This window comes from Molothrus ater, chromosome 20 (assembly GCF_012460135.2).
Source record: "Molothrus ater isolate BHLD 08-10-18 breed brown headed cowbird chromosome 20, BPBGC_Mater_1.1, whole genome shotgun sequence".
In the NCBI taxonomy this organism is placed as follows: Eukaryota; Metazoa; Chordata; class Aves; order Passeriformes; family Icteridae; genus Molothrus; species Molothrus ater.
In genome coordinates this window covers 1,943,552-1,970,565 of record NC_050497.2, presented here as the reverse complement: position 1 = coordinate 1,970,565, position 27,014 = coordinate 1,943,552, and the positions used below count along the sequence as shown (strand labels likewise).

Sequence of the window (27,014 nt, the reverse complement as noted above, 5' to 3'; positions counted from 1 at the left end):
CAAGGCAGCAGAGGGGAAGTCCCCAGGGTCCCCTGCTGCACACAGAGGTGTCCCCAGAGGGGAGGGCTGTGCTGGCTGTGCCCGGGCCGGGCTGGCTGTGCTGACTCAGCAGCACACACCCTGTGTAAACGCCCGCCAGCTGCTGCTCCGGCCGCTGTTTGCTCAGCCCACACTGCTCTGTTTGCCTTTGGGATCACGATGGAAGGAGATGGCCTTTGGTCCAGAAAATGAGGCAAGGCAGCTCCAGGCACCTGCCTCAAGGATCCTCCAGCATCTCTGCTCCTCCTGCTCCTGTCCAGGCACTCAGTAGCAGCAACCCACCAGCACCACCCAAATTAAAAACTCCACGGAGCTCTAGGAGCTACAGGAAAATGCATTTGCCACAGCATAACCCAGCTGCCACGCAGCCAGGAAAATTATTTATTATCATTTCCTTGCAACAGAGATATGGGGAAAAAAAAAGCACCCACCCTCCACAGGTGCAAACAGCAGCAGCTGCAGCATCCACATTGGAATCTATGTACATCACAGTGTAAAGTCCATCAGGGAAAAAAAAATTCAATCCAAGTTTTTTTAAAAAAAACCTCATGACCTAAAACCAGGAACCAGAACAAACAAAGTAGTTGAGAAAATAGGTTGGGCCCCTCCCTCTTGCTATAAAATACATATTTCTAAGGCAAAGTTTCACAAGACCAGAAGCGAGGTTCCTAAAGAGTCTGAGCGTGCAGCTGAAGACACCGCACAGGCACAAATCCCACGTGAGAAGCTACTGTAGGCACGAGAACCTCCACCCACCCCGGTGCCTCAGTGCTCAGCGTAGTCCTTGGTCTCCACCCCGGTCTCGTTGAGCACCGTCGTCCTCATGATGGCCTCGGTGACCGCGTAGGGGTCGCAGTTGGCCGCCGGCCGCCGGTCCTCGAAGTAGCCGTAGCCGTCCTGGCCGACCTGGCGCGGGATGCGGATGCTGGCGCCTCGGTTGGCCACGCCGGCCGAGAACTCGAAGATGTTGGAGGTCTCGTGGTGGCCGGTGAGGCGCCGGGAGTTGTCCCTGCCGCCCCGCGGGTCGTACACGCAGATGTGGTAATCGTGCCGCTTGCTCAGCTTCTCGATGGCGGCTTCGATGTGCCTGTGGGAGAGCACAGGGGGTTCAGCAGGTCCATTTGGGGGGTGTCACCCCCTCCTCCTGTGCAGGGACAAGGACAGCCCAGGGGATCCCTCATGTAATCAGCTGCTCTTAAAATAATGAGCTGGGATATCCCCAGCCCTGCCTGGTGCAGCCACACAGGTAGGGAGATGCTTCCATATGGCCCAGGACAACCCCAAGCTCCCAGGTGTCACAGACATCTTTTATGAAAAATCCTTTCCTTAGGATTTTTCCTCCTGAGAAGCTGAGAGGCCTCAGGAACAAAATGTAACCAATGGTTATCTGCTGCTGTGGAATGCAACAGGTGCATCTGGGATTGGTCTCATGTGGTTGTTTCTAATTAATGGCCAATCACGGACTGTCTGTCCAAGACAGAAGCTTTTGTTATCATTCCTTCCTATTCTAGTCTTAGCTAGCCTTCTGATGAAATCCTTTCTTCTATTCTTTTAGTATAGTTTTAATATATATATCATAAAATAATAAATCAGCCTTCTGAAACATGGAGTCAGATCCTCGTCTCTTCCCTCATCCTTGGACCCCTGTGAACACAGTCACACCCAGGCACATCCCAGGGAGCCCCCAAGGACTCACTTGAGTCCTGAGACTCCCCTTGAGACCCCCCAGGACTCACTTGAGACCCCCCTCTCTGCGCATCTCCTCGGTGCTGTAGTTGGTGTGACACCCGGCGCCGTTCCAGTTGCCGGTCATCGGTTTGGGGTCCAGAGTGGCCACAACCCCAAAGTCCTCACAGACACGGTGCAGGATGAACCGAGCCATCCACAGGTGATCCCCCATCTCAATGCCTTCACACGGGCCCACCTGGAATTCCCACTGCAAGGGGGAGCAGATGAACAGGTAAGGATGGGCACATGGGCACCTCCACATCCCTGCCACTCTCAGCCTGGACTGGGGCTAAATGTTGCCCTTGGGAATCAGCAACAAGGATGGGGAGCATTGAGGCAAGCAACAGGACAACTTTGGCATGCAAAAAAATGGGAAGAAACTGCTCATTGCTATGTAGAGCAAATCAGAAGGGTTTTTAATCAAAACAGAGATAAATAAACACCACATCTGACTGAGGCTGGAGCTGTGTGAGCAAGACCCCCAGCCCACACTGCAAACAGGGCAGAGGATTAACGAGGAGCCTGTTAGTCCTTCCCAGGGCTGCTCCCTGCCTGGCTGGAGCCAGGGTTGCACCACCCACGGTTACTAAGCACAGAGTGACGTCTTTGTGGCTGCTGGCGTGGAAGAGCCTGAGCCCAGGATGTGGAAGGCAGCCAAGAAGGACCCTGAAGAATTTAGGGGAAACAGTGGGGTGGGTAAAAGTCCTGCCTCGGCTCCACTGCTGCTAAGCCCCTGCTTATCACTGCCACATCAGCAGCAGGACAGTCAGTGGCTGCAGGTCCCAGTCAGTCTGGCCACCTGCCTAATGCAATCAGGGGCTCCCTGCTGCTCACTCCCAGATAAACCCAAATCCTCCCAGCTGCTCCCCAAGGCCATGTCCCACCCGAGCTGCCTGGTTCCCAGTTCCAGAACAGGGCTCAGACCCCATCACTCCACATGGTGCTCCTGCAGCCCATCCCAGCTCCCATGGGGAGTTCCCAGCTCTGCTCTGGCAGCCAGAGCTCAGGCTGAGCTGTGCAAGGAGCTTGGGGTGAGTTAGGAGAAAATCAAATGCACATTTCCATTCCAGCAGTGCAACTGCTCCCCCCTAAGCAAAACCAGTGTGAGCAGTCCCTGGATTCAGAGTTCCAGAGGAGCTGGGAGTTGCTGGGTTATTCCAGCCTCACAATATCGTATCCATCACTGGGAATGAGCTGCCTGGGGCCATCCACACCTACCTGGGAGGGCATCACCTCGGCATTGGTGCCACAGATCTTCACCCCCGCATAGAGACAGGCCTTGTAGTGGGACTCCACGATATCACGCCCGTACACCTTATCTGCTCCAACCCCGCAGTAATAGGGGCCTGGAAAGAACAAGGAGTCACCACCCAAGGAAAACTTCGGGGAGCCACAACAGCTCTGTAACATAATCCCACTCTCCCAGATACCTGCTGCCATGGGCAGGGGATTTATGGGAATTAAAATGATGTTTCTCTCCACAGGACATCAAGCCACCGACCCCAGCTCCAGGATTAGCAACGTGAGCAGTTCATCTGTGCAACCTCAGCCTTATCTGGGCAGTTCAATAGTACTTGTAACACATCAGCTGGGAGGTGGCCTCGAGATAAGCAAAGTTTGGTCTGCCCCGGGGCACCTCCCTCACCCTCTGAGCACATCAAGCTTCCGAGATTGTTCTGACAACAGCTGGCATTGTTCACACAAAATCCAATTCGCTGGGGTTTGATATCTTCCTCATTCAAGCAGGTAAGGCAAAGATCTTCTCCCGCCTGGGGGAAGGGAGATGTTGCAAGCAGCCGGTCCACACAAAAATCAGCTTGGGAAACCTCTGGCTCTGTCCCAGGAGGCAGCTGAGGAGCCGGCTCGCTGCTGCAGGAGGGCACAACGCACCATGCCAAGCCCTTTCCTCAACAGCCAAGGGGAGGAGGTTTTTCCAGCCCAGTTCTCCAGCCCTTGCCAAACAAGTCGTGCAGCTGAGCTGTTTGTGCAAGCAGGGTCCGGCGGGATGGCTCACGTGAGCCACGGGGCACCAGGTGCTCCCGGCAAACAGCCCCTGCCTGGGGTCACCCCTGGCGGCAGAGCTGCACCGGGGCTGGGGATGGCCTCACTGCCCCCTCCCAGCACCCCACAAGCAGCAGGGTGGGGGCTGAGGGGGGATTTTGGGCTGGATTTTTGGCTCTTACCCTGCGGGCCGGGGAAGCCGTTGTCGGGCCAGCCGTAGGGGTGGCCGTTGATGCCCAGCAGGGTGTACTCCTGCTCCATCCCGAACCAGGGCCGCCTGTCCTTCACCAGGTCCATGACTTTCTTGCACGTGTGCCTCAGGTTGGTCTCTGGGGGCAGACAGGTCTGGGTTAGAGCTGTGCTGTGACCCAGCACCCACCGCCCTCTGCTCCATCCCACCCTGAGACTGAGGCTCCACCACTGCCAAGGGTTTCCCACAGAAGCCTTAAGGAAATCACGAGTGAATCCCCCTTCCTGCTCATCAAATTCCTCCTCACAGTTACTCCATCACCGGAGCATCAGGCCACAGGTCAAGAGGGTTTAATTATCCTGTTCTCCAAACCACTGCTGATGGTCCATCCTCCTCCTCTTACTCACTGAGAGACAAGGAGCCTTACCCCAGCCCCATCCTACAGGCATTCAGCAGACCTGGGAACAGGGGCTTCCATCACTCCTTCACCCCCATCCTCTTTCTACCAGCCTCATCTTAATTATCCTTATCTTTCTGCAGCTCCATGGTTTTGGTTAGCATCCAGACTGGCTGGCCCTGCCTTGGCCTTTCGAGGTGCTCAAGGCATCTGGGACTTTGCCAGGAAAACACAGATAGCAGAGAACTGTCCAGACATGAACGAGCCAGGCAAGGGGAATGAGATCTTGGACCAAGACATCAGCGAAAAAGGCTGAAAAACTGCTGTGACAGGGATAGGCAGGCTCCAGGCTGCACATTCTGCCCTAACTTGCAATAGAAACCCAGAGCAGCTACAACAGAGCGTGGGGCTGGAGGGAAGCAGTGGCAGATGGGGAGCAAGGCTAAGAGAATTTCTTCTCCTGAGCCCACAGAACCTTTAAGGTCCATGGAAACCCACCCTGGGGAGGGCTGGAGGGTGCACCCCTCTCACCATCGGGGCTCTGGGCTGAGCTCTGTGTGCCCCGGGAGCCCCAGGATCGGGGGCTCTCTTTACCAACTCCTCCAGTGGAGGAGCTGCCGGGCAGGAATCTCAACCAAGACACTTCCCCCACCCTGTCTGGAGGCTGCTGGAAGAGGAATCAGCCCTGTCTTTCACCATCCCTGCCCGCTGCTCTCCCGGCAGAGCTGCATCACCCGCAGATGCCCTCTCCCTCCCCCGCACACCCAGCGGGGCTCAGCCCTGCTTCAGTGGCAAATATCCGGTGTTTGCCGGCAAATAACCCCTCCAGGAGCCCCTCGGCGCGTCCCTGCAAAGAGGCTCCTTTTCCTGTGTCTGGGGCTTTATCACAGGGACAAGACGGACCGCAGGCTCCTGCGAGCGCAGCCTCGGCGATAAGCGCGAGAGCCTCCCGTTCTGTTTGCTAAAGGTCACTGTGAGCGAGCACTCGCCGGCTCAGCATCTTCTCCTTCCTTTTCTGCAGCCTCCCACCAGCGAGAAGAGCCACCACAACCCGGGCACGTCAGAACCCCGCACTTGCAGCTCCCGCTCCCCCCGGGGCTGGGCGAGCTCGGGCTCAAGAGGCGGGAGACGCCTTTGGTGAACTCCACGTCTCGCTGCTCTTCTCCTCGCCCCGTGCCACTAAAACAGGTTCCTGCAAACAACCACCGCCACCAGCGCTTGGATTTCGGAGCCTCGGGCCAAGTGCTCGGCGCTCAGCTGTGCCCCAGGGCCGGCGGTCCCGAGCAGGGGCCCTGGGGAGGTGGCACCCTAAAGAATAAGGGGGTGACCCTCGGGAGTTCGGGGTGCTCACCTGCGGGTTTCCTGTTGTACTTCAGCACTTCGCAGAGCACCAGCTTGTTGGGGTCCAGGCAAAAAGGGTCCCTGAACATGCAGACAGGCACCAGGAACATGTCACTGTTGGAGCCCTCTGCCTGTGCCGTGCTGGAGCCATCGAAATTCCACTCGGGGACATCTGCGGGGCAGGAGGGGGAAGGAGGTGGGAGTGAGGTTGGGAAAAGGCCCACATACGGATTGTGCCGAGTGCTGGTGGCTCAGATCCAGGATGGAGCCCCCAAGGGGTGCCGAGTTCCATGGGATGGATGTCAGCCACAAAGGTTTTCTTGCACATCCTCGGAGCCCCTCGGTGCTCCCTGAGCATCAGCGTGTTCAGCCCACCCCAGCACCACCAGGCACGGGCAGGATCAGTCCCAGCCACTCCACCTATCTCTGCCAAAGCCCATCCAGATGCCGACAGGTCTCCATGCCTGTTTGCCTGGAGGAAAGGGGCGAGGAGCTCATCTTCCCCTTCCCACCCAGCACTAATAGCAGAGATTAGCGGATTAAGCAAACCGCAGGGACGCAGGTTGGATATTCACCCTGCTCCTGGTACAACCCCACCAGACAGCTGCAACAGGTACCACTGGTGCCATACGACCAGGGAGAGCCCGTCCCAGCTCCCACCGCCCCAAGCACTCCAGAACTTTTCCCAGGTGATGTTCAGGGCCCTCCACCACACCACCCATCACCCGAGGGACGAGCAGCCGCGTTACCTTCGATGCTCTTGGGCTCCTTATCGAGGGTCCTGCTCTTGCAGCGCACGCCCTCGCCGCTGCCGTCGATCCAGACGTAGGTGACCTGCACCCTCCCATCCTGGGGCAGCCTCATGTACTGCTCCCGCACCAGCTTGTTCAGCCTGGAGCTGTGCGACACCGACATGGCGACGGCCCTGCGGGGGCGCACAGGTGAGTGCCACATCACCCCCGGCCCATCTCCCCAGGGCTATGTTACAGACCAAGCTCCCAGCCCATAGCGAGCCACCCCGGCTCCCCCCGGCTACCTCCCCCGCGGGATTCGAACCCGTGACCCCGCGCTCACCGACCCCAGCGCTGCCCGCGCCCGCTCCGCCCGCGCTTTAAAGGCGGCCGCGGTCCGGGGGCGGCGCGGAGGCGGCTCCGCCCCGGGGCGGCAGCGCCGGGCCCCGGCCCCCACCTCCGGGACACCCACTGAGAACGTTTAGTATCGTTTTCTTTTCTTATTAAAATATTACTTATTAAAAACAACAGGTATCTCACAGCTAAAGCATCGCTTTATTTGTTTAAAGTAGTGAGTTATTGGCTAAATAACTTTTTATTTAAAGAAACAGGTGTTACTCATTGAAAATGTTATTCACCACCTCCGGTTCCCTCTCTGCGTGTGTCATCCGTTTTCGCCCCTTGTTTGTGTAGGGTTGCCCTCGTACACGCGTGCAGGTGTTTTTCTCCCAGCGCTGCTAAATTGCTGCCGGGGGGGAGCTGGGGAGGCTGCTGGGTTGTGCTCCCCCAGCACCCCAAAACCTGGCTGGGACCATGTGGATGTGTGATGGAACGCATCTGGGTGCCTGGATGGTCCTGGGGACATCAATGGCAACGAGATCCCTGGGACAGGGACACCCAGATTCCCGGCACAGGGGCAGCCCAATCCATGGGGACAGGAACAGCCAGACCCCTGGGACAGGGGCAGCCAGATTTCTGAGGACACGGGCAGCTCAATCCGTGGGGACAGGGACAGCCCAATCCATGGGGACAGGGACAGCCCAATCCATGGGGACAGGGACAGCCAGATTCCCGGCACAGGGACAGCCCAATCCATGGGGACAGGGACAGCCAGATTCCCCCTGCCATTACGTCTCTCCCCCCATCCTGCCCTGGCCACCCCAGGAACGACCCCTTCCCACCCAGCTTCAGCTCCCCCGTGGCTGCAGGGCTGGGTTGGCCCCAAGGCATTCCTTGGAAAAGACGGGAGGAAAGGCTGAGAGCTGCTGGGAAAACACCGCAATCTCCTACTTCAGCCCTTCCCATCTATAAACCGCCGAGTTGAAGCACAATTTTTAAGCACCAGAGCGTAGCAGAGTCTCTTTAAACCCCCAAACTATCCACGCTCAGCACAGGCTCTGCCGTGATTTACAGTCAGCTAAAAATCCTCAGCCAACAGGTGTGAATTTGAGTCGATTATTTCAATACAGCAGCAATTTCCAGCTATTGAGCCGAACGCAGATCTAATTAGGTGAATTAAACGCATCGCTGCCTTCCCAGTTTTCCATAGATCCTGCGTGAGAGGCTCCCACGTGTCGGGGCAGACAGACCCCAAACGTGCCAGGGCACAGCCAACATAGGCACAACCAACATGGGCTCAACCAACGTGGGCACAGCCCGTGCCGGCGCCTCCGGGGCTTATCTCAAATACTCCAGGATTTCTTTCTGGGAGGAGGGCAAGATTCCAAACAACCCCCCCAAGCAAACCCGGCGGGCTGAGCGCGCTTCGACTCCCCAGCCTCGGGTTTCAAGCAGTTTTCCGATGTTACAAAAGGAGAACAGGCTTTAAGGCATGACTGGGCTCTAAAGCAGTCGGGTTTTTGCTAATTCCCCCGGTTCTTAAGACAGCCTCATGTTTGTGGCTGCCTGACTCACCGCCAGGAATGCTTTTGCTGCAAAACACCAGGGCAGCTAAAAAAAACCTGCTTCACGGTTGATTGCCCCCCACAGGACATCTCCTCCCCGGGCACTGACCCAAGACATCAGCTCTGTTTTTCTTCTGAAGGTGTTTTGGTCCCGCAGGCAGATAAAGAATCGGGAAGAAACCTGAAGCACTTGGGATTGCACAAGAACCAGGAAATGAGATTGGCAGCGGCAGAAGCAAAACTCAATTAGCAATTTGGGTGACCGGGCGGTGACATCAGTGGCAGCGGGCTGCGGGCGGGCCAGACGTCACCCACCCCACAGCTCGTGGGTGCTGCCCGAGCAGAGCGCCTGGGAAGGAGCTTGTGTCCTTCCCAGGGCACACGGGCATGTGCCCAGGGTCCCGGAGCCCTGCAGGTCTGCCCCGTGTCCTTGGCCCTGCCCCGGTGGCATTCAGGGTCTCCTGCAACTGCAGCTGGGGTGCAGCTCGAAAGCAGCCGCCTCCCTCTGCGGGGTATTTTAGGGACACATCCACGAACGTGGCTGCAAAGCTCAGCATTTCCTCATTCTTGTTTGGAAATCGTCCCAGGGCGGGAGGAAATGCACCCCTGGCTGTGCAGCCCTTTCCCGGAGGCGTTGCAACACCGAGCAACAACGAGCAGCACCGAGCCGGGGAGGAGCCAGCGGCTCTGCCGGGTCCTCGGCTCCTGTCCCATCCCCATCTCCACCTCCATCTCCACCTCCATCTCCATCTCCATCTCCATCTCCATCTCCATCTCCATCTCCATCTCCATCTCCATCTCCATCTCCATCTCCATCCCGCCTGGGGAGCTGGAGCCCCCGGGACCGGCCTCAGGGCTGGAGAAGCAGCGGCTGATGCTGAGCAGAGAGCTCAGAGATGGATCTGCTTCCCTTGGGAAGGAAGGCAAACCCCACCGAGGGACGGGAACTGCATCCTCCAGAGCCAGCAGGAGCAGCAGGGGTGTGCTCAGTGTGATAGGAGGGTTCTGCCGAGCCCCTGCACCTTCCTGACTCAGCTGGGTGGGGGAGAGGCTCATTTTATCCCTCTGGCTTCCCTCCTGGATTTGCCCACCTGGGTAGAAACCCAGGGAGAAATGGAACAAAATCCAGGCTGAGTTAACCCAGTAACCTGGATTGGGAAGCTCCTCTGTGAGCAGCTGGAATCACTGAGCACCAAAACACCCAAAAGGGGAAGACAGAACAAACACCAATAATCCCTCACCTGGTCCCAGGAGGGCAAACACAGTGAGTTTGTGATGTTTGGGACAGCAGCAGCCTGTGGGGGCACAGGAGTGGAATCACAGAATTCCTAAGGGTGGAAAAGGTCACTGAGCCGAGCTGTTACCCAGCACTGCCAAGGTCCCCAAGTGCTACGGTGCCATCCCTGCCCAAACACCACCCCCGAGGCAGCTCACCAAATATACACAATGATTTCACACCAAAAAGGATTTTGGCAAGCAGGAAAAAACATTTCTGCCGTGTAAGGTTGGGCACCTGCTCAGTCAGTTTTTCCTGGGATCAAGCCTCATCTCCCCAAGCCTAATTCAGCCATTTCCATAGCAACAACCCTGTTACACCAACAACAGCAGCGCCATTCACTCCTGGCTCCCGAGGCTCTGCAGTGACATTTCCCCCAAACAAGCCCCGGCTCTGCAATCAGCGGGCTCCTGCCTGCTCCCCTCCTCGCCAGGTACAGTAAATATTAACCACCAGCAGGCTCCCAGAATCAGCCACCGGCCCAAGGTCGGAGCCAGGGCAGCAAAGGGAGCAGGGGTGTCCTTGGAGAAGTAAAAGGTCACAGATTAAATCTCCTGAGGACTTTGTGAAGCCCGTTCAGAGCTGCAGCAGAGGGGTTCCCCCACATGGAGCACAGCAGGGAGAGAAACTGATTCTGCTGTGCTGCTCCAGCCCGGACCAACCATCCACCATCACCTGTGGTGCCATCTGGAATGTCACCCCCGTGCCCACAGGGATGCAGGATGCAGCAGGGCTGATCCCCTTCCCGGTGTCTTTTTTTGGATCAGTCTGGAGACCCAGCCTAGTTAGACCTGGCCAAGCACTAAATTCTTCCTCCAGTTTTTATCTCTCTGACTTCGAGAGATACACTGCATTTATCAAACTGAAAAGAACCTTTCCTCAGGGGTGCATAATCCTTTCTGCTCCTTGCCTTATAATAAACTAGATTTATCCCTAACCTTCTCTTCTGTATAGCATTTTGCAGACCTACTACATGTAGGTTTTTAACCAAATTTGCAAAGATCCTGCTTTCCAGTTTTCTCCAGAAAGCACTCCTAATGCTTTAAGGAAGTTGCTTCCTACATTTCCTTCTTGTACAGTTTTATCAGCCTGAGCATTTTCCAGCCTTGCCAAAATGCACGAAAGATATTTCTTGCTTTGATAGGATAGTAGTAAATCATTAAGACATTTCTCAGATTGAAAATCTTCAGTAACACAATATGTTTTACCACGAAGGGGTTAAACACGGGCTAATTTACTTCCTGGGCTGGCTTTTTGCACCTTCCCCTGGTGCTGCAGCAGAAGGCTGCGCCCAGAGGGCTGGGTCTTGGCTATCAGATCCCTCCATCCACTTGTCCAAGAAGATCCCTGGGCACAAAGCAGGGATTTGGGGATGGAGAATTTGGGTTTTACTCTAAATCACCCTCCAGGATTCAGGACGCTGCTCAGAACTGAGGGAATTCCTCCCTGGTTGTTGAACCCCCACAGCACCTCCCAGAGCCCTGGAGCCCCCGGGGAGAGCATTCCCCCTCCCCGGGATCGGTGGGACCAGCCCGGGCTGGTTCTTGTCCTGCCAAACAGTTCCGTGGGGAGATTAGAGGGAAGGCAAAGAGCAGCATCGGCAGGAGGAGCCCGGCACAAAAACACCATAAAGGGATTAGAGGGGCTGGGGGGGAATTCTGCTGCGTGCACGGTGCTGGGACAGGGGGGGATTCCTGCAGCTGGGGGACCCCGGGGGGCTGGGGGAAGGTGCTGCCCCAGCAGGGCTGGGCTGGGGTAGGGATGGGATGGGATGGGATGGGATGGGATGGGATGGGATGGGATGGGATGGGATGGGATGGGATGGGATGGGGCAGGGGATGGGGTGGAGCAGGGAATGGGATGGGGCAGGAGGTGGGATGGGGCAGGGATGGGATGGGGCACAGATGGGGCAGGGGCTGGGAATGTCCAGGGGGTGGCCAAGGTGGGTCAGAGCCACTCAGAGGGGTCCAGCAGAGACCACCCAGTGCCAGGGGGGCTGTGCTGGTATCCCCCTGTCCCCAGTCCCAACCACTTCTACAGTTTCCTGCAAAAGTGCTGAACTAACAGTTTTCCTTTACAATTAAAACACATTTAGGGAACAGCAAATCTGCTCAGAGTTGCACCCAAATTGCTTTGCCTTCATTCAAATAGTGCTGCTACACCTTTTTCTGTGCACACACATATAAATACATTAATACATATGGCATATAAATACATATATATGAATATAAGTACACATATATGACATAAATACCTATATATATATATGACATATAAATACATATATGGCATATAAATACATATATATGACCTATAAATACATATATATGATGTATAAATACATATATATATGACATTTAAATACATATATATGGCATATAAATACATATACATATGACAAATACATATACATTACATATAAATATATATATGATGTATAAATACATATATATGACATTTAAACACATATATATGATGTATAAATACATATATATGGCATATAAATACACATCTATATGACACATAAATACATATATATATGCACATACACATCATAGTTTATGTCATATTTGAATATGCCTGGGAAAGCCACAGTCCCAGCCCAAGCAGCACCAGCACCACCCCTGTAAAGCTGAAATCCTTCAACCCAGGCAGGGTTGGAGCCCTCCTGCCCTGCAGCCTCAGGTCTGTGTGAGCTCCAGAGCAGGCCAGGCTCCCTCCAGCACAGAGCTGCTTTAGGGCTGTTTGCAGAAAGCTCTTATAAATCATTTTCACAGACTCACGGAACCAGTGAGGTTGGAAAAGACTCTGAGCCTCCTTTTCTCCAGGCTGAACATTTTGGGGGTTATTTTCAGCTTTGGGGGTGTGTGTACATTTGTAAGGGTGAGGCTTTTCTGCTTCAAGGCAGCAGAAAGGGCTCAGCAGAGCTGCCCTGAGCTGCCCTCAGACAGAATAAACCCCAAAGAGCTTCCCCCTGACAGGCTTCCATCTGAATTTACTCTGTAATCCTGTGACAGTCACTTCAGGCTGCAGGAAAAGAAACTGGGGGGAAAGGAGAGGGCACGTGGCACACGCCTGACCCCAGGAAACCTCCAGGGAGGTGCCAGGGACAACCTCCAGCCAAAGAGCTGATTGCCAGGGCAGGAAAAGCAGCACAGGAACACAAAACCCACTGGGTAGGTGAGCAGCTGGGCTGAATTTCACCCAAACCCCTCCCTGGGATCACCCACAGCCAGGCAGGACAAGCAGGGCACAAAGCAGGGCACAAAGCAGGCACAAAGCAGGGCACAAAGCAGGCACAAAGCTCCCAGGGCAGCCAAAGGGACCCATTTCCCTGGGATCTCTGCAGAGGAGGCCCCAGCTGGCTCTGACTCACAGGGGGAGCTCCCTTCCTTCTCATCTCTTCAGAGACAGAAACCATGAGCTGGAGCTCCCCACACTGGAGCAGCAGCTCTGTCCCAGGGGCTCCCACCCAGCTCTGGGCTTCAGGGAGAGGACAAGTGACAGAAGGAGAGGAAAGTTGCACAAGGGAGGTTGAGGTTGGATATTAAGAAAAAAAATAATGTAAAAGCTTGGAAAGCACTGGCACAGGTGGCCCCAGGAGCTGATGGAGTCACCCATCCCTGGAAGTGCCCACAGAAATGTGAGAATCTGCTCTGGAGGCTTAGTGGTGAGCAGTGCTGGTGCTGGGCTCACAGCTGGACTTGATGATCTTAAAGGTCTTTTCCAGCCCGAATGATTCCATAATTCTGTGATTGCTGCCCTGTGACATCCTTCCCCAGGCTCCAGCCAGAACCCTGGGATGCAAATTTTAACCAGCAGCATTTATTTCAGCAAAACTGAATATCAAAAATCTCAGTGCACCAAAGCTCCCACAGCAGCAGAGTGTCCAGAGCAGAGTCTAAACAAGCAGTGAGCCACCAAAAAGATCAACTCCTTTTAAAGTAAATACAATTATCAGCAACTGGTGCACTGGGGCAGCCACAGCCTCCTTGCCCAGCTGGTTTCCCAGCCTGTATCCTGTTTGGCAACCCCATTTTGCAGCCTTACACAAATGCAAAGCTTTTTCACTTCCCTCCCTGCCCACACTGAGCCTGGCTGCTGCCAGCAGGGCCTCCAGGCCAGCCCCACTGTGTTTGTCCCAGTCATGAGGGGATTTTTCTGAAGAAAACAGGAGGAGGCTCCTCGCTGGTGGTTTTTGTTTTCTCAGTGCTTACCCAAACCCTGTGCTTTCCTCAGCAATGTCATCTCCTTGCAATCACATGATTTCAGGAGCTGGGACTTTTAAAGGGTCAAAAAGGGAATTAAGCACTTTTAAGGCAACTTTAGAGCTTGCAGGGTTTGGCCTTTGCTACACAGAACAAGGCTGCCCTGAGGAGGGGCCCTGTCTGAGGCCTGGGTGGGTATTTGGGGGGAAAATGTTTGTTTTCTAGGGAAAATCACCTTGCTGCCAGCTTACTACAGGCCTCTTCCCAAAGCAAAGGTAAATTCTGGCAGATTTCTGCAGAGCAAAGCAGCCAGAGGTGCTTCAGCACTCAGGGCTTGAACCTCAGGGGCTGTAACTCAATCCAGATCCTACACAGGTAGAACCAGAATCTCCCCTTGGTGGGGCTTTAATGTCAATTTAAACCAAACCAGAGCCCTAGAAAATCCCTTGTTCTTGGTGCAAATGCTCTCTAAGCACTTCATTTTGGCCTTGTTTAATCCCTTTTGTGTGTAGATTTGTCCAAAAGGAATTCCTTTTACTCTCCAGCAGGGCATCCCCATCCATGCAGCTCCCCTCCCTTTCCCAGCTGAGATTAAGCTGACCCAGGTTTGTTTTCCTGCCACAGCAGCAGCCATTGCAGAGTTATCTCCCCCTGGATGCTCATCCTGAGCTCCCAGCACGATTCCCTCTGGACAACACCGAGCCCCAAATGCAGCTTCTGCCACTGCCCAAATCCTGGGGTGCTCTCCCAGCACTGACTGGGGTGAGCTGCTGCTGCAGGCCCCCATCCTCATCCTCACCTCATCCTCACCTGCCCCTCCTTTGCTGCCCAGCAAGAGCAGGGACATCACTGACCCTGTGGGTTTACCCTGGCTCAGCAGCCAAACCCAACACCCAGCCCAACCCAGACAGGGGCACTGTGGGGACAGCCCTGCCCTGACACAGCTCCAGCTGGCACAGCTGTGTCCCTCTTGGCCTGGGGACAGCTGTGGTGGCTCCAGCACCCCTGGCCCTGCCCATGGCAGGAGAAGGACACAGCTCCTCATTGAATCAGTAAAGATGTGCTCAGGCTGTCCTGGCTGCAGTGACCAGGCTGGGTGGTGGCAGTGAGGGGACAGAGGGTCCCCACTGCAGCCCCACGTGCAGCCCCAGGCCCTCCTCATCCTCCCAGGCCAGGCAGGAGGAAGAGGAGGCTGCCCCAGGGGATGGGTGAGGAGCCAACATCCCCCACCCCACAGAGAGGTGCCATGGGCTCCCTGGGGCCACTCCACCCCCAGAACACCACAAACCCAGCCTGCAGGGAGGGGACAGCACTCAGGGCCCCACCCAGAGCCAGAGGAGGTTCCTGGGCCCCCCAAACCCAGTCTGGGGTTTGTGCCACCCATCCCAGCCTGGCAGGGCAGGAACCTGCTCTGGGCAGTGCCCCTGGCTCACACCTGAGCCAGCTTCGGGCAGCAGGGACAGGGATGGGGGGGAGGAAGCAGCAGAGCCAGAGCAGCCCCCTGGGAGAGGCCAGGCAAAGGGGCCAGAACCCAGGGAATTGAGCTGTGCCACCATGGGATCCCCAGGCAGGAATGGCATCCCTCCATCAGCCCCAGTGGCACTGCCCATGGGGTCCTGATGGGGAAGGGACAGCCCTGGCCATCCCCAGGTGCCACCACGCCTGGGCACAGCAGGGAGGAGCCATTCCCAGGCTCTCCCAACCCTGTGGGCAGAAGGGGAGCCCTGGACAGGAACCTGCTCCCGCTCCCTCACCCGGGTGCCACCACTCTGTGGTGTTCACATTCTCTGAACAGAGAGAGACAAAATTCTCTTTCCCAGGATTTTTCCTGGGAAAGGTACTGAGAAACTTCAGAGAACAAAAGAAAACAATTTTTATTTCTATTCATTGCTCTTGTTGTTTTACACTTGTGAAAGCATTATAAGATTGTTTATTCAAAGTGATTTAGTTATTGGGCACTGGTGAAGATTGTTTTGTTTCTCTGGTTAATTAAGTCAAAGTTGTGTTTAGTGTCTTAGGTAGTCACAAGTTTTTCTTTAGTATCTTTTGTAGAGTAGAGTAGAGTAGAGTATCTCTTTAGTATAATTTTAATACAGTATTAGTGTAATCCAGTATAGTTTTAATAAAACAATTGTTCAACTTTCTAAACCATAGAGTCAGAGCACACAGCTCCCTGCACTGGGGGCCCCCTACAATGATACTGTCAGAAACCACTGCTCACTTTGGAAATTTAAAGAGGTTTATTAAACCTTAACAAAAATACAACAAAGGACTACACAAGGAAAAAGCTGCAGCACTGAGAACTGCCCCTCATGGATACCATGAGGTTGGTTCATCTTCAAGACGGGATGCTCAGTCTTTTATACCCCTGGGGGTTGCATCAGCCAGCCCTGGCCCCTCCCAAAGTCTGTCAGGCAGCTCTTCTTTGCCATTTATCAGTGAAACTGCTTTCTTGTAACTTGATTGCAGATCAGGTGTTGCCATGCCCACCCCCTGAGCACCCCCAAGCTTTTCCATTCCCAGCTGCCCCATGCCAGGGACACCTGTGCAGCTTCTTTGTGCCTGTCCTGGACAGCCCAGGCTGTCTGATGGCAACAATACAGGGGGAAAGGGAACTGTGGGGAGAACAGAGACATCTAAACTACAATAACATAACTATACATCACTAAAGCTTCTCTTAATATTCACACAATAGTTATCTTTGAATTGTGAGAGCCAATCAGCTCATTTTCCATCTATAACACCACTCCCCACCCCTGGTGGCACCACCTGCCTCACCTGGGAGTGGATCTGGAGGAATAACAGAGCCAGGGAGCAGTGCCTGTGCTGGGCCTGGGGAGCTCAGCAATGCCCTGGAGCTGCTGCTGGGACAGTGCCAGTCCCCAGGGGCACTGCTGCCTGAGCCCTGTCCCCATCCCTCCCTTCAGGTTTTGGGATTTTTAGTATGTTGTGGATGGAAGCAAGATGGAGGGCACAGGGTGTCATCCTGGGCTGCTTCTTTCTTCTTCTTCTTCATGGGTTTGGGTGGCATTTTGTAATTGGGTGGAAAAGTCCACATTGCAGGCTTTTGGGGATCAGTTATGGGGTTAAAAAGGGAAATAATCTAGGTGTCAGTTCCTAATTGGATAGTTTAGTTTTAAAACACTTTGTAACAAGAGATTGTTGGCCATTTTTGTGGTGCTTTTCCAGCGTGCTGAGCCTGGTGTGGACAGCGTGCAAAATTCTAGACAAGATAACAATAAACAAGAACCTGAAGACTGAAAAGATCCAGTGCATCTCTCTTTCATGACACAAAACCACTCCAGGAGGGTCTCCCCCGACAGGGAGGGCTTAGTCAAACTCTTGGAAGTTGGGAAATCAGCAACAGGGGCAACAGGTACCCGACAACTCCCCTCTGCAGAAAGGCAAAACAGCCCCGAGTTTGGCCTTAGCAGGCAGGTCCCAGTGCTCCCAGCAAGGCTCCAGCAGCACCCTGGGGCTGCCAGGGCTGCTCCCAGCTCAGCTGTGGTCACCTCTGTGAGGGGATCAGCACCCCCAGCCCTGAGCAGAGGAGAAACCCCCAGTGCAGCTGCCCCTGCTCGGGATGGGGATGAGCTTCAGCAGAGGGCACAGGGAAAGCCAGGGAATGTGCAGGAGGAAGAGTTTGCAGCTGTAATTTCCTGCTGGAACTCTGAGCTCTGGCTGTAGGATCTGCTCCTAATTCCCCACCAGCACTGAGAATCTGGATTAACCAAGGAATGGGCTGGTCATGCTCCTTACAAGCACAAATCCATCTCAGAAAGGCATAAGGAAATCACCTTAAAACACTGCAAGCTCAAAACCATTTTCCTCTAAGTTAATAAGGACCATATTCCCAAAAGTTCCTTTAAACCCAAACATGTCTGGAATGGAAGGATTTTCCTGGAGTTACTGCTCCAGCTGAGGAGAAACAACAGGGTTTGGAGGGTGGTTTGGGGGGAAACTGAGGCACAAGGATGGGCCCTTGCCAGCCAGCTGGAGGAGGTGCAGGAGGAGATAAAGAATGATAAAGTTCTGGAATGGCTGCCCAGGGAGGTGGTGGAGTCCCCATGCCTGGGTGTGTTTAACAAAGCCTGGATGTGGCACTGGGTGCCAGGGTTGAGTGGAGGGGTTGGGGCTGGGTTGGACTCAATGGTCTTGAAGGTCTCTTCCAACCCAGTGATTCTGTGAGACAGCAGGAGTTTCTTTGGCATCCCCTGCGTGACAATCTCACTGGTTTTCTTGGCTCATCATCTTTTAGTTTCCTGGGCTTGGAAAGGCTGGTACCCCCTTGGGGCAGGGAGGTACTGGGCCAAATGAACATTGTGACCTTCTGGGGGTAAACTGAGGTGCAAAGCAGCCACTGATCACCCCATTTCCAGCAGAAATGGATTTGGGATGGTTTTTGCTGGTTTTGGGGGGACTGAGCCCAGCAGGGGCCACAAGTCAGCTCAGCATGGAGCTGAACACAGCCCAGTGGGGCAGATTTCTGTGAATAGGGAAGGTTTTAACAGAAACCCATGCCTGGGGCATCCAAAGACACCTTTTTGTAGAAATCCATCTGTAAATATTTATCCTGCTCCCAGTTCCATCAGTGAGCTGCCCTGGAGGTGCTGGCAGACTCCAGTGGCCTCATGCCAGGACAGGAGCTTTAAAAATTGCTTTTGTTTGTGCTCAGAGCAGGAAAAGCCACCAAGGTCCTGGCTGGCAGGTCACAGGGGATGTGGCCTTTTCAGTTTCCAGCCTCTGCTTCCTGCAGGTCACCTGGGATGATTGACTGACCTGCAGATTTTCCCACGTCAATTTTCCAGCTGGTTGGGGTGCAAAATAACTTGAAATTGCAGCTCATCCCCTCCAACACTGCAGAACTGATTTGGTGATCTGGAGCCCTGACTCTCGAGGTCTGAGCTATTGGGGCTGGAGAAGCAGGGAGTGAATGGATTGAAAACTGGGGAGTGGTTGGGTGGTGATGGGTGGCACAAAATTTGGTTGGCAGTGGCTGATTCTGTACCCCAGGGATAATCCTGGGAATCCTGGCTCCACTCCTCATTAACATTTAGTGGTCTGGTTGAGGGGGCAGAATGCCCTTTTGACACTTTCTGCTGTTGGCACCAAACTGGGAGGGATGTGCAATGTGCCAGAGGGACCTGGACAGGCTGGGAAGGGGGAGGCAGAAATTTTATAAAAGCTCAACAGTGAGGAAATAAAAAGTTCTGCTTCAGAGAGGGACCAGGGAAAGGCAGGAAAGAACCTGGGGGTCCTGGAGGACACTGCCCTGAACATGAGCCACCAACAAAGGTGACGATGGCACCCTGAGCTGGCAGGTGCTGCCTGGGGGCTGAGGGAGGTGATGTTCCATCCTTGGAGATGCTCAAAAGCCACCTGGACACGAGAATCCTCTCTGGCTGACCCTGCTTGTGCAGGAGTTTGCACTGGGTGGCCTCATGAGGTCCCTTCCACCTCCACAGCTCTGTGGAGCAGGAATAAAACTTTCCCAAGAGCCCCCAGGCAGGGCAGCATAAAAATAAAATAAAATAAATTTTAAAATTAAGAAAAAAATTATGAAAAAAAGAAAATATAAAAAATAAAATAAAAAATAAAATAAAATAAAATAAATAAAAAACCAAAATAAACAAAAATAAAAACCCCCAAATTAAAAAAACCCAAATTAAAAAAAAAACCAAGTTAAAAAACCCAAAAATTAAAAGAACCCAAAATTAAAAAAAAACAAGTTAAAAAAAAAAGTTAAAAAAAACCCCAAAATTAAAAAACCCCAAAATTAAAAAACCCCAAAATTAAAAAACCCCAAAATTAAAAAACCCCAAAATTAAAAAACCCCAAAATTAAAAAACCCCAAAATTAAAAAACCCCAAAATTAAAAAACCCCAAAATTAAAAAACCCCAAAATTAAAAAACCCCAAAATTAAAAAACCCCAAAATTAAATAAATAAAATAAAAAACAAAACAAAATAAATAAAATGAAAAAATAAAATAAAAATAAATAAAATAAAATAAATCTTTCCCAAGAGCCCCCAGGCAGAGCAGCATCCCGAGGGTGCAGCCAGCCTGGTGTTATATATACACATAATGATATATACATTATGCTCTTTTCTGACCTAGAGATGGGGCAACTGAGAGGCATTTCTAAGTCAGTATTTCTTACCTCAACGTTTACATACAGATACACACTATATAAACCTCCTATCAAACTTTAAAAATGTTCTACAGATTCATTCCCCAGAGCCGGGGGTGGGTTTTGCCAGGGCACATCCATCCCTGGGTGGGTTTTGCCAGGGCACATCCATCCCTGCTCTGCCGAGCCTCTGCCAGCTCAGCAACAGGAAGCTCCTCTCTAAGTCACCACCTAAAAATGAGGGTAAATGGCCACGGTTCCTGCTGGGCAGGAGCGTCTGGGCTGCCCACGCAGCCCAGGCTGGCACCGCTGGCATCCCGCAGCCCGGCTGGGACCGACCCTGAGCATCCCCAGCCCCAGGGCAGCAGCCCAGAGCCTCCTCCCGCAGCGACCGCCGGGCTCTGACATCATGAAAAGCCTCCCAGGGCTCATTATCGGTGTAATATGCAAATAGCTGATGATTCTGGGCAGGAAGGGTTCTGGGAAAGCCAGGGAATGTGCAGGAGGAAGAGTTTGCAGCTGTAATTTCCTGCTGGAACTCTGAGCTCTGGCTGTAGGATCTGCTCCTAATTCCCCACCAGCACTGAGAATCTGGATTAACCAAGGAATGGGCTGGTCATGCTCCTTACAAGCACAAATCCATCTCAGAAAGGCATAAGGAAATCACCTTAAAAATACTACAAGCTCAAAACCATTTTCCTCTAAGAATAGTGACCATATTCCCAAAAACTCCTTTAAACCAAACATGTCTGGAAAGGAAGGATTTTCCTGGAGTTACTGCTCCAGCTGAGGAGAAACAACAGGGTTTGGAGGGTGCTTGGGGTAGATTTGGGTTTAAATGTATCCTGAGCTAGCACTGCTTGCAGGACTGTAGATTTAATTCCTTGTTCTTTGCCATGCCTGGGACCAATTCTGGGTTTCAGAGCTGCCTGTCCCAAGGGAATCCCTAAAGGACAGTCAGTTAGGAATCAAATGGTGACTGCTGGCCTGCAGAAGTGTTTAGTACCAAAATCATTAGAGTTATGCTCCCTGGTGGAATAAAAAGGGATTATCCTGGTTCAGTTCCTCCCCATCTCTTGCTCAGATGAATGTTGAAATTTGAGGCTTCATTTGTTTGCTGCCACTTTGGCAAATGGGGCCACAGGGACAGAAACTTTCCCCACAGATATGTACAAATGTCCTCTTATTTATCCATCAATCACTAATCCAAAAGTGTTTCCTCACCTCAGAAAGAGCCCAGACCCAAGGTGCAGCTTGCTGGGGACAGGATTTATCCAACAGGGAACAGCACCTCTGAGCCTGCCAGGTGCATGAGAGACACAAATTCAATTCAGCTTCACAGCAACCCCAGTGAGGCAGGCAGGTGGGGATTAATCAAGGAATTAATTAGTACAGAGAAGCCAAGTTAGAAAACAAATCTGCCATCAGTCACTTCTGCCCTCCACACCAGGCTCCAGGATAATCAGGTTATTTGTGGGGTTACATTAGAGCAGACCCCAAACCCAAAATGGGGCACTGGGAACAAAAACCTTGATGAAAATCCCAACATTGCCCAGCTCCTCTTGGGAGAGGTGGAATTGCTTCCTCCCATCCCCTCACTCACCACAGCATCCACAGAATCCCAGAGCAAAGCCAGGGCTCTGTGCCCAGCTCTGCTGGTGCAAAAAGCAAATCCCAGCTGCTCTGTTAACTGCAGGTTCTCCATTGAAAGAGGCAAGGTGGGAAGGGGAAGGATCATTCAGACAGATTTGAGGGGTGGAGAAGTGAAATGTGGACCCTGTGTCACGCTCATGGGTTGAGTTCACAGCAAATCCTAAAAATCAACCCCAATCTCCAAGCTGCTGCCTTGCCTGGGGAGCATTTCCTCTCTCCATCTCCTGCTCTAGTCCTCATTTCACCCCCTTCTCTCCCAGTCTGGGTCCCTACAGCCTGAGCTGCTCTGGGTGGCCCAGGGACAGACTGGGATCTGAATGTGGGGCATTTTCCCTTGTGTGGGGCACTGGATTCAGAGACCCTCATCCTGGGGGAAGAGAAAAAAACACAAAATATTCATGGGCAGGAGACCCATGGTAATTTTTGCCGGGCTTTCCCATGATTTATGACTTTAATTGCAAATTCTCCCCTTGCATCCAACAAGGTCTGGGTCTTCAGCAGTGTAAAAGTCCCACATGTGGGAGATCCAGCCTCCAGAGCAGGCAGGAGAGGTGCCTGCTCAGAGCTTCCCTCCAGCCCAGGGAGTCCCTGCCCACAGGAACCACCCTCAGTGGCACTGGAGGAGAGAGAAACCCAAAGTCCTGCAGTGCTGCTGCCAGGAGCTCTGGCACAGGGCAGGAGGAGGAACCTCGGGGTCTGGATCTCCATCAGGTGCCCCATGAGATCTCCCAGGAGTGCCTGGGATCGCTCCTGGGCCTTTCCCACAGCCCAGCAGGTGTGAAATGGGCCAGCAGAGCTGCTCAGAGCTGCCATCAGCACACACAGAGATCAGGGAGGGCAATGCCAGGGCGAGCACCCCGCTCATGGTGAAGGCAATGGCTCCGTGCCAGAGGGGCCAGGACATGGCCCAGGACCCCCAGGAGGCCACAGCAGACAGGAGGAAGCACCAGGAATGCTTTCATCATCTTTCCAAAGACCCCTGATCCTGAGGATCTGGGGCCAGGTTGGTCACTCTGAGTTCAGCCTGCACAGGACTCTTGGCAGCTGCAGGGGCCAAATCTGGAATTTTGCTTTTCATGTGCACATACACAACTGCTGGGAGTCACTGTCAAACCTGCTGTGCTCAGCTGGGCAGCACAGAATGTCCTGAGCTGGGAGGGACCCACCAGGATCATCCAGTCCAGGCCCTGTCTCCCACAAACCAAAGGAAAAGGAAACTGAGCTTGTTCTGTACTTGAGAAATCCATGTGAGCTCCTTTTTATGACCCTGGGGTTTGCAAACTGATTGATTCTGAAAGGCTGCACAGTGAAGCATGAAATGAAAAGCCAGGAGAGCACAAAGCTTCTGATTTGAGGAAATATCCACATTTCCAGCTCAGGTTCAAGTTGCAGCATGGATGATGGATAATTCAGCACAACCCTGGCTGATCTCATGGAATCACAGAATGTCCTGAGCTGGGAGGGACCCCCAGGATCATCAAATCCAGCCCCTGTCCCTGCCCAGCTCCCCCAGCAGCCCCAGCCTGGGCATCCCCGGCAGCGCTGCCCAAAGGCTCCTGGAGCTCTGGCAGCCTCGGGGCCGTGCCCATTCCCTGGGGAGCCTGGGCAGTGCCAGCACCCTCTGGGGGAAGAACCTTGCCCTGAGCTCAGCCTGAGCTGCCCTGGCCCAGAGCAGAGGTGGGAGCTGCTCCTCCTCTTCCTCTCATGAGGAAATTCCAACTGTGCTGAGTCTCCCTTCAGTGCTCTCAAGTGGCCTCAGCTGCTCCTCACAGAGCTCCCCTCAATGCCCTTCACCACCTCCTTTGGGCACTCTCTGATGGTTCAACATCTTTCTTACAACATTTTAAAATCTTTCCTTTCTCGTGGTGCCCCAAAGCGCCCCCAGCACTGGAGGTGAGGCTGCCCCAGCCCAGAGCACAATTGTGCCACAAAGGAAGGAGAAAGGGCAGCACAGGAGCTGCACTCACTGCTGAGGGAGGAGGTCAAGGAGCTGATCTTGGCTCCAGAAGTGTCTGCACCACAGCTGGGGGGGCTGGCTGGGGGCTCAGCATCCCCCAGGCTCTCTCTGCACTGAGGACACTCAGGCTGTGCCAGGCTGGCAGGCTGGCAGCGGGCAGGGGGTGAGGAGTGAGGCTGGCACTGCTGGCAGGGACCCACTGCCCCTCTTTGGGGGGCAGAATTTCAGCCCAGCTGTGAAACTCCTCCCTGGCCTCTTGGCAGCCTCAGCTTCACCTGTGGCTGGTCCTGAATTGTGGTTGTGTTTAAGCACTTGGATTCACAGCCTGGCCCCTGTGCCCACTGTGGCACATCCCAGCACCTCCCAAAATGCTCTGTGGGACTGGGGCTCTCAGCCTGCCCTGCACATCCCCAGGGATGAGGGACACATTCCCAGCCTGAGGCCATCTCACATTGCCCTCAGTGTTTTCAGACACAGGCACCTTTGCTCTCTCCTGGTTTGGGCAGCCAGAGGTACCCAAAATGAGCCTGCCCCGTCCTTGTGCTCCTGGTTTTGGTGACAGAATGTGGCTGGGACAGCCCAGGAGGTGCTGAGGACCCCTCTGTCCCCAGCAGGGCTCCTGCAGCCTGGCTGGAGCAGGGGGGCATCTCCTCAGTGCAGCTTTAACCCCACTCTGGCAAATCTGGGATCCCAGAGGCTCAGGGAATGCTGAGTATTATTGCCAAGGACAGTGGCTCCTAACACAGGCAGCCTTTAACCCTTTGTTTTCCTCTGTCTTTCACTGCCCTTCCCAGAAATGAACCTTTCTAAATCAAAGGTTTTTTCACAATATTTTGTTTTCTGGCACCATCATCCACAAAGCTGCAGAACCCCAGCCCACAGCAGAGAGCTGGCAACAAGTGGGTCCTTGCTTTTCTACCCAAAACTGTGACAGCAACCAGCTCAGGGGGACAAAAATCCCCAAATAAAGCCCCATGGGCTTTATCTCCCTCCCACAGCCATAGCCTGGCTTCAATGCCTACTCTGCAGACAGCAACCTTTAATAGATACAATAATTTATTAATACAAGGGGCAGAGGATCTGCACTCTGAGTGAGAGGAAAAATCTTGAGTGGTAAAGTGAAAACACCGAGGAATTACCACAGAATTTGAAATGGGATTTAACTGGTCAAGGCAGAGCAGAAAAAAAAAAAAGATACTTTTTGTTTAACTGGGAGGGGAATCACCAAACCATTAGACACAAACTTGCTTGGAGAGCAGCAGTAGAAATGCCCCTGGACCCCTGGCAGTGCCCCAGGCCAGGTTGGACAGGGCTGTCCCTGCCATGGCAGGGGTGGAACAGGAGCTTTAAGGTCCCTTCCAACCCAAACCAGTCAGGAATTATATGATTTTATAATCAGAGCTGATCTGGATGTGAAGGGGAGGCATCAGGACCCACACCCAACCCTCCAGCTCTGAGCAGGACAGAGATTTTCCCACCCTTGATGTAAAAACCCCTTCCCCTGTTGCAGCCCTTACAAACCCCAGCAGTGCTGGGGTGACACCATGGAAAGCTTTGCCTTTAGCAATAATTCCTGTCAAGGCAGAATGTGGCTAAAGCACACACAGAGCCCCAGGGGACACTTACCCTGTGCTCCAGGAGGGCCAGGCTGAGGCAGAGCAGCTCCTCAGAGTCCCCAGGCAGGAAGGGATGGGCAGGAGGAGGCTCTGGGGCCCCTGGCTCAGCAGTGGGTGGCAGAGTTCAGCACTCAAACTGCAGGCAGCCAAAGCAGCAGCTGGGTTTTGCTCAAAATGCCCCAAATGCAGGAGGCTCTGGGCTTGGAGACACCATGAGCTGAGGATGGAGGTGCAGGGGTTGTTTGGCACTGCTGAGAGCAGGGTCCAGCCACAGAGGAAACATCACGGAGGAGGGCAGAGCTCAGCAGGGCTGGGGTGACATCACTTCCCAAAATGCTGGGGTGACATCAGGTGTGACATCACTTCCCAAAGTGCAGAATTGCTGTTATCTCATTGCAGGGGTTCCATGCTGGTGTCTCCTTATTGCAAAAGTTTCACACCTTCTTGGTGTTTCTTGTGGGCAGCTCCTCAGAGCACTGACTCTTTCTTCTTCACAAAGCAGCCACTGACTCCAGCTCCCTTCTCACCCAGCCACCCCACTCTTTTACAGCACTCTTCTTCTCATTGCTTACAGTGTGGCCTGTTAAAGTCAGGCCTATTCCTAATCTCTGCTAATTGGCCCAGCTGCATCTCCTTAGGGGTGAGATCACTTTCTACACTATCTTTATTATGTTCCATCCCCCTCCACAGAAGCACCATCAGGTGTGCTGCTCACAGCAGCTGAGCTGGGCACTCAGGGCTGCCAGGTGCTGCAGACACCAACAGATGTGAGCAGCTGTGCCCTCCAGGGCAGAATCTGACACCAACAGGGGTTTGCCTGGCTTGACCTCAGCTGCAGCACTGAAACCCAGCAGCTGTGGGTGCAGTTTGGCCAGGACAAGCTGCAGTAGTGGCACCATGAGCTCTGGGTGCAGGGCTGGGTCTCCAGGTGACACCAAATGCCCCAAACAGCAGCGTGTGGTGGGTCAGAAAATGGAGATTTCTGAAAATGCCTCCCCAGGCCAAAGGAAATCCCGAGAGGGCTTGGCTGAGGTGTTCAGAAGATGATCTCCAGTGTCTGGACTCCAGCAGATCCAAGCCCAGCCTGTGAAACTGCTCCATCTTCACTGAGCCCAGCTCTGCTCTGTAAGGCAGGACACATCCACAGCTGAGGGTGAGAGCCCAGAGAGTGGAATCCCAATGCTCCATCCTGATGGAAACAGTCCCTGCAGGAAGGTTAATCCATGGATGGCCCAGATTTGATGATTTAAAGCCTCCCTGAGCAGCTCCAGGGTGAGCAGGGCTTTCACTGACTCAGTGTGAAAGGGCTGCAAACTGAAATTCAAAGTAAAAAGGAAGTTTCTGACAAAAGTGTGGCTTGGGGTGCAGCCCACAGATTCTATTTTGAGCAGAGCCAACGGCCCCCACAGCCTCGTGCCCCAGCTGAAGCCACAGGAGGTGACTTCCCCCTGTTCCCCTCAGGGACAGCTGCACGCCATGACCTGCACATCCAGGAGGTGCTGGTTTTTGGGTATTTTGGAGCAATATCCCAGCTCAGTGCAGTGGCTGTGCTGGTTTGGGGTCAGAGGCGCTGCTGGTTACAGCCCATGAGGGGGAGTTTGGGAATTCCTGTCCAGAGGCATTCCACAGCACAGCCTCTCCCTGCAGAGGAGCCCCCCCTCTCCTGCAGGGGCAAATGTGTGTCCAGGGCTGCTGAGGGTGCAGAGCCAGAGCCCAGGCCCTCAGGGGGCTGAGGGGACAGACAGGAGCCCACTGGCCACCCCTGGCTGTGTCCCCTCACCCTGGGCCATCGCTCAGCCCAGGTGCCAAGGGCAGGGTGAGTCCTTAGAGCAGCTTTGGGCTT

At 53.7% G+C, this 27,014-nt stretch overlaps 1 protein-coding gene across 2 annotated transcripts; it reads right to left on the bottom strand.

Annotated features, from left to right (window-relative positions):
* Positions 1–362: 362 nt before the first annotated feature.
* LOC118693407 (glutamine synthetase) lies at positions 363–25,410 on the bottom strand. 2 transcript variants are annotated; one of them, XM_054516951.1, is made up of 7 exons: positions 25,182–25,410; positions 6,446–6,621; positions 5,707–5,868; positions 3,951–4,097; positions 2,986–3,113; positions 1,776–1,975; positions 363–1,126 (listed from the first exon to the last, which is right to left on the bottom strand). In XM_054516951.1, exons 2-7 carry the CDS (start codon positions 6,609–6,611, stop codon positions 805–807), a joined length of 1,125 nt encoding a protein of 374 aa, XP_054372926.1. In that variant the 5' UTR covers positions 6,612–6,621; positions 25,182–25,410; the 3' UTR covers positions 363–804. The 2 variants fall into 2 exon arrangements, with proteins under 2 accessions (XP_054372926.1, XP_036249863.1); XM_036393970.1 differs by lacking the exon at positions 25,182–25,410 and having other exon boundaries at positions 6,446–6,650.
* Positions 25,411–27,014: the final 1,604 nt, after the last annotated feature.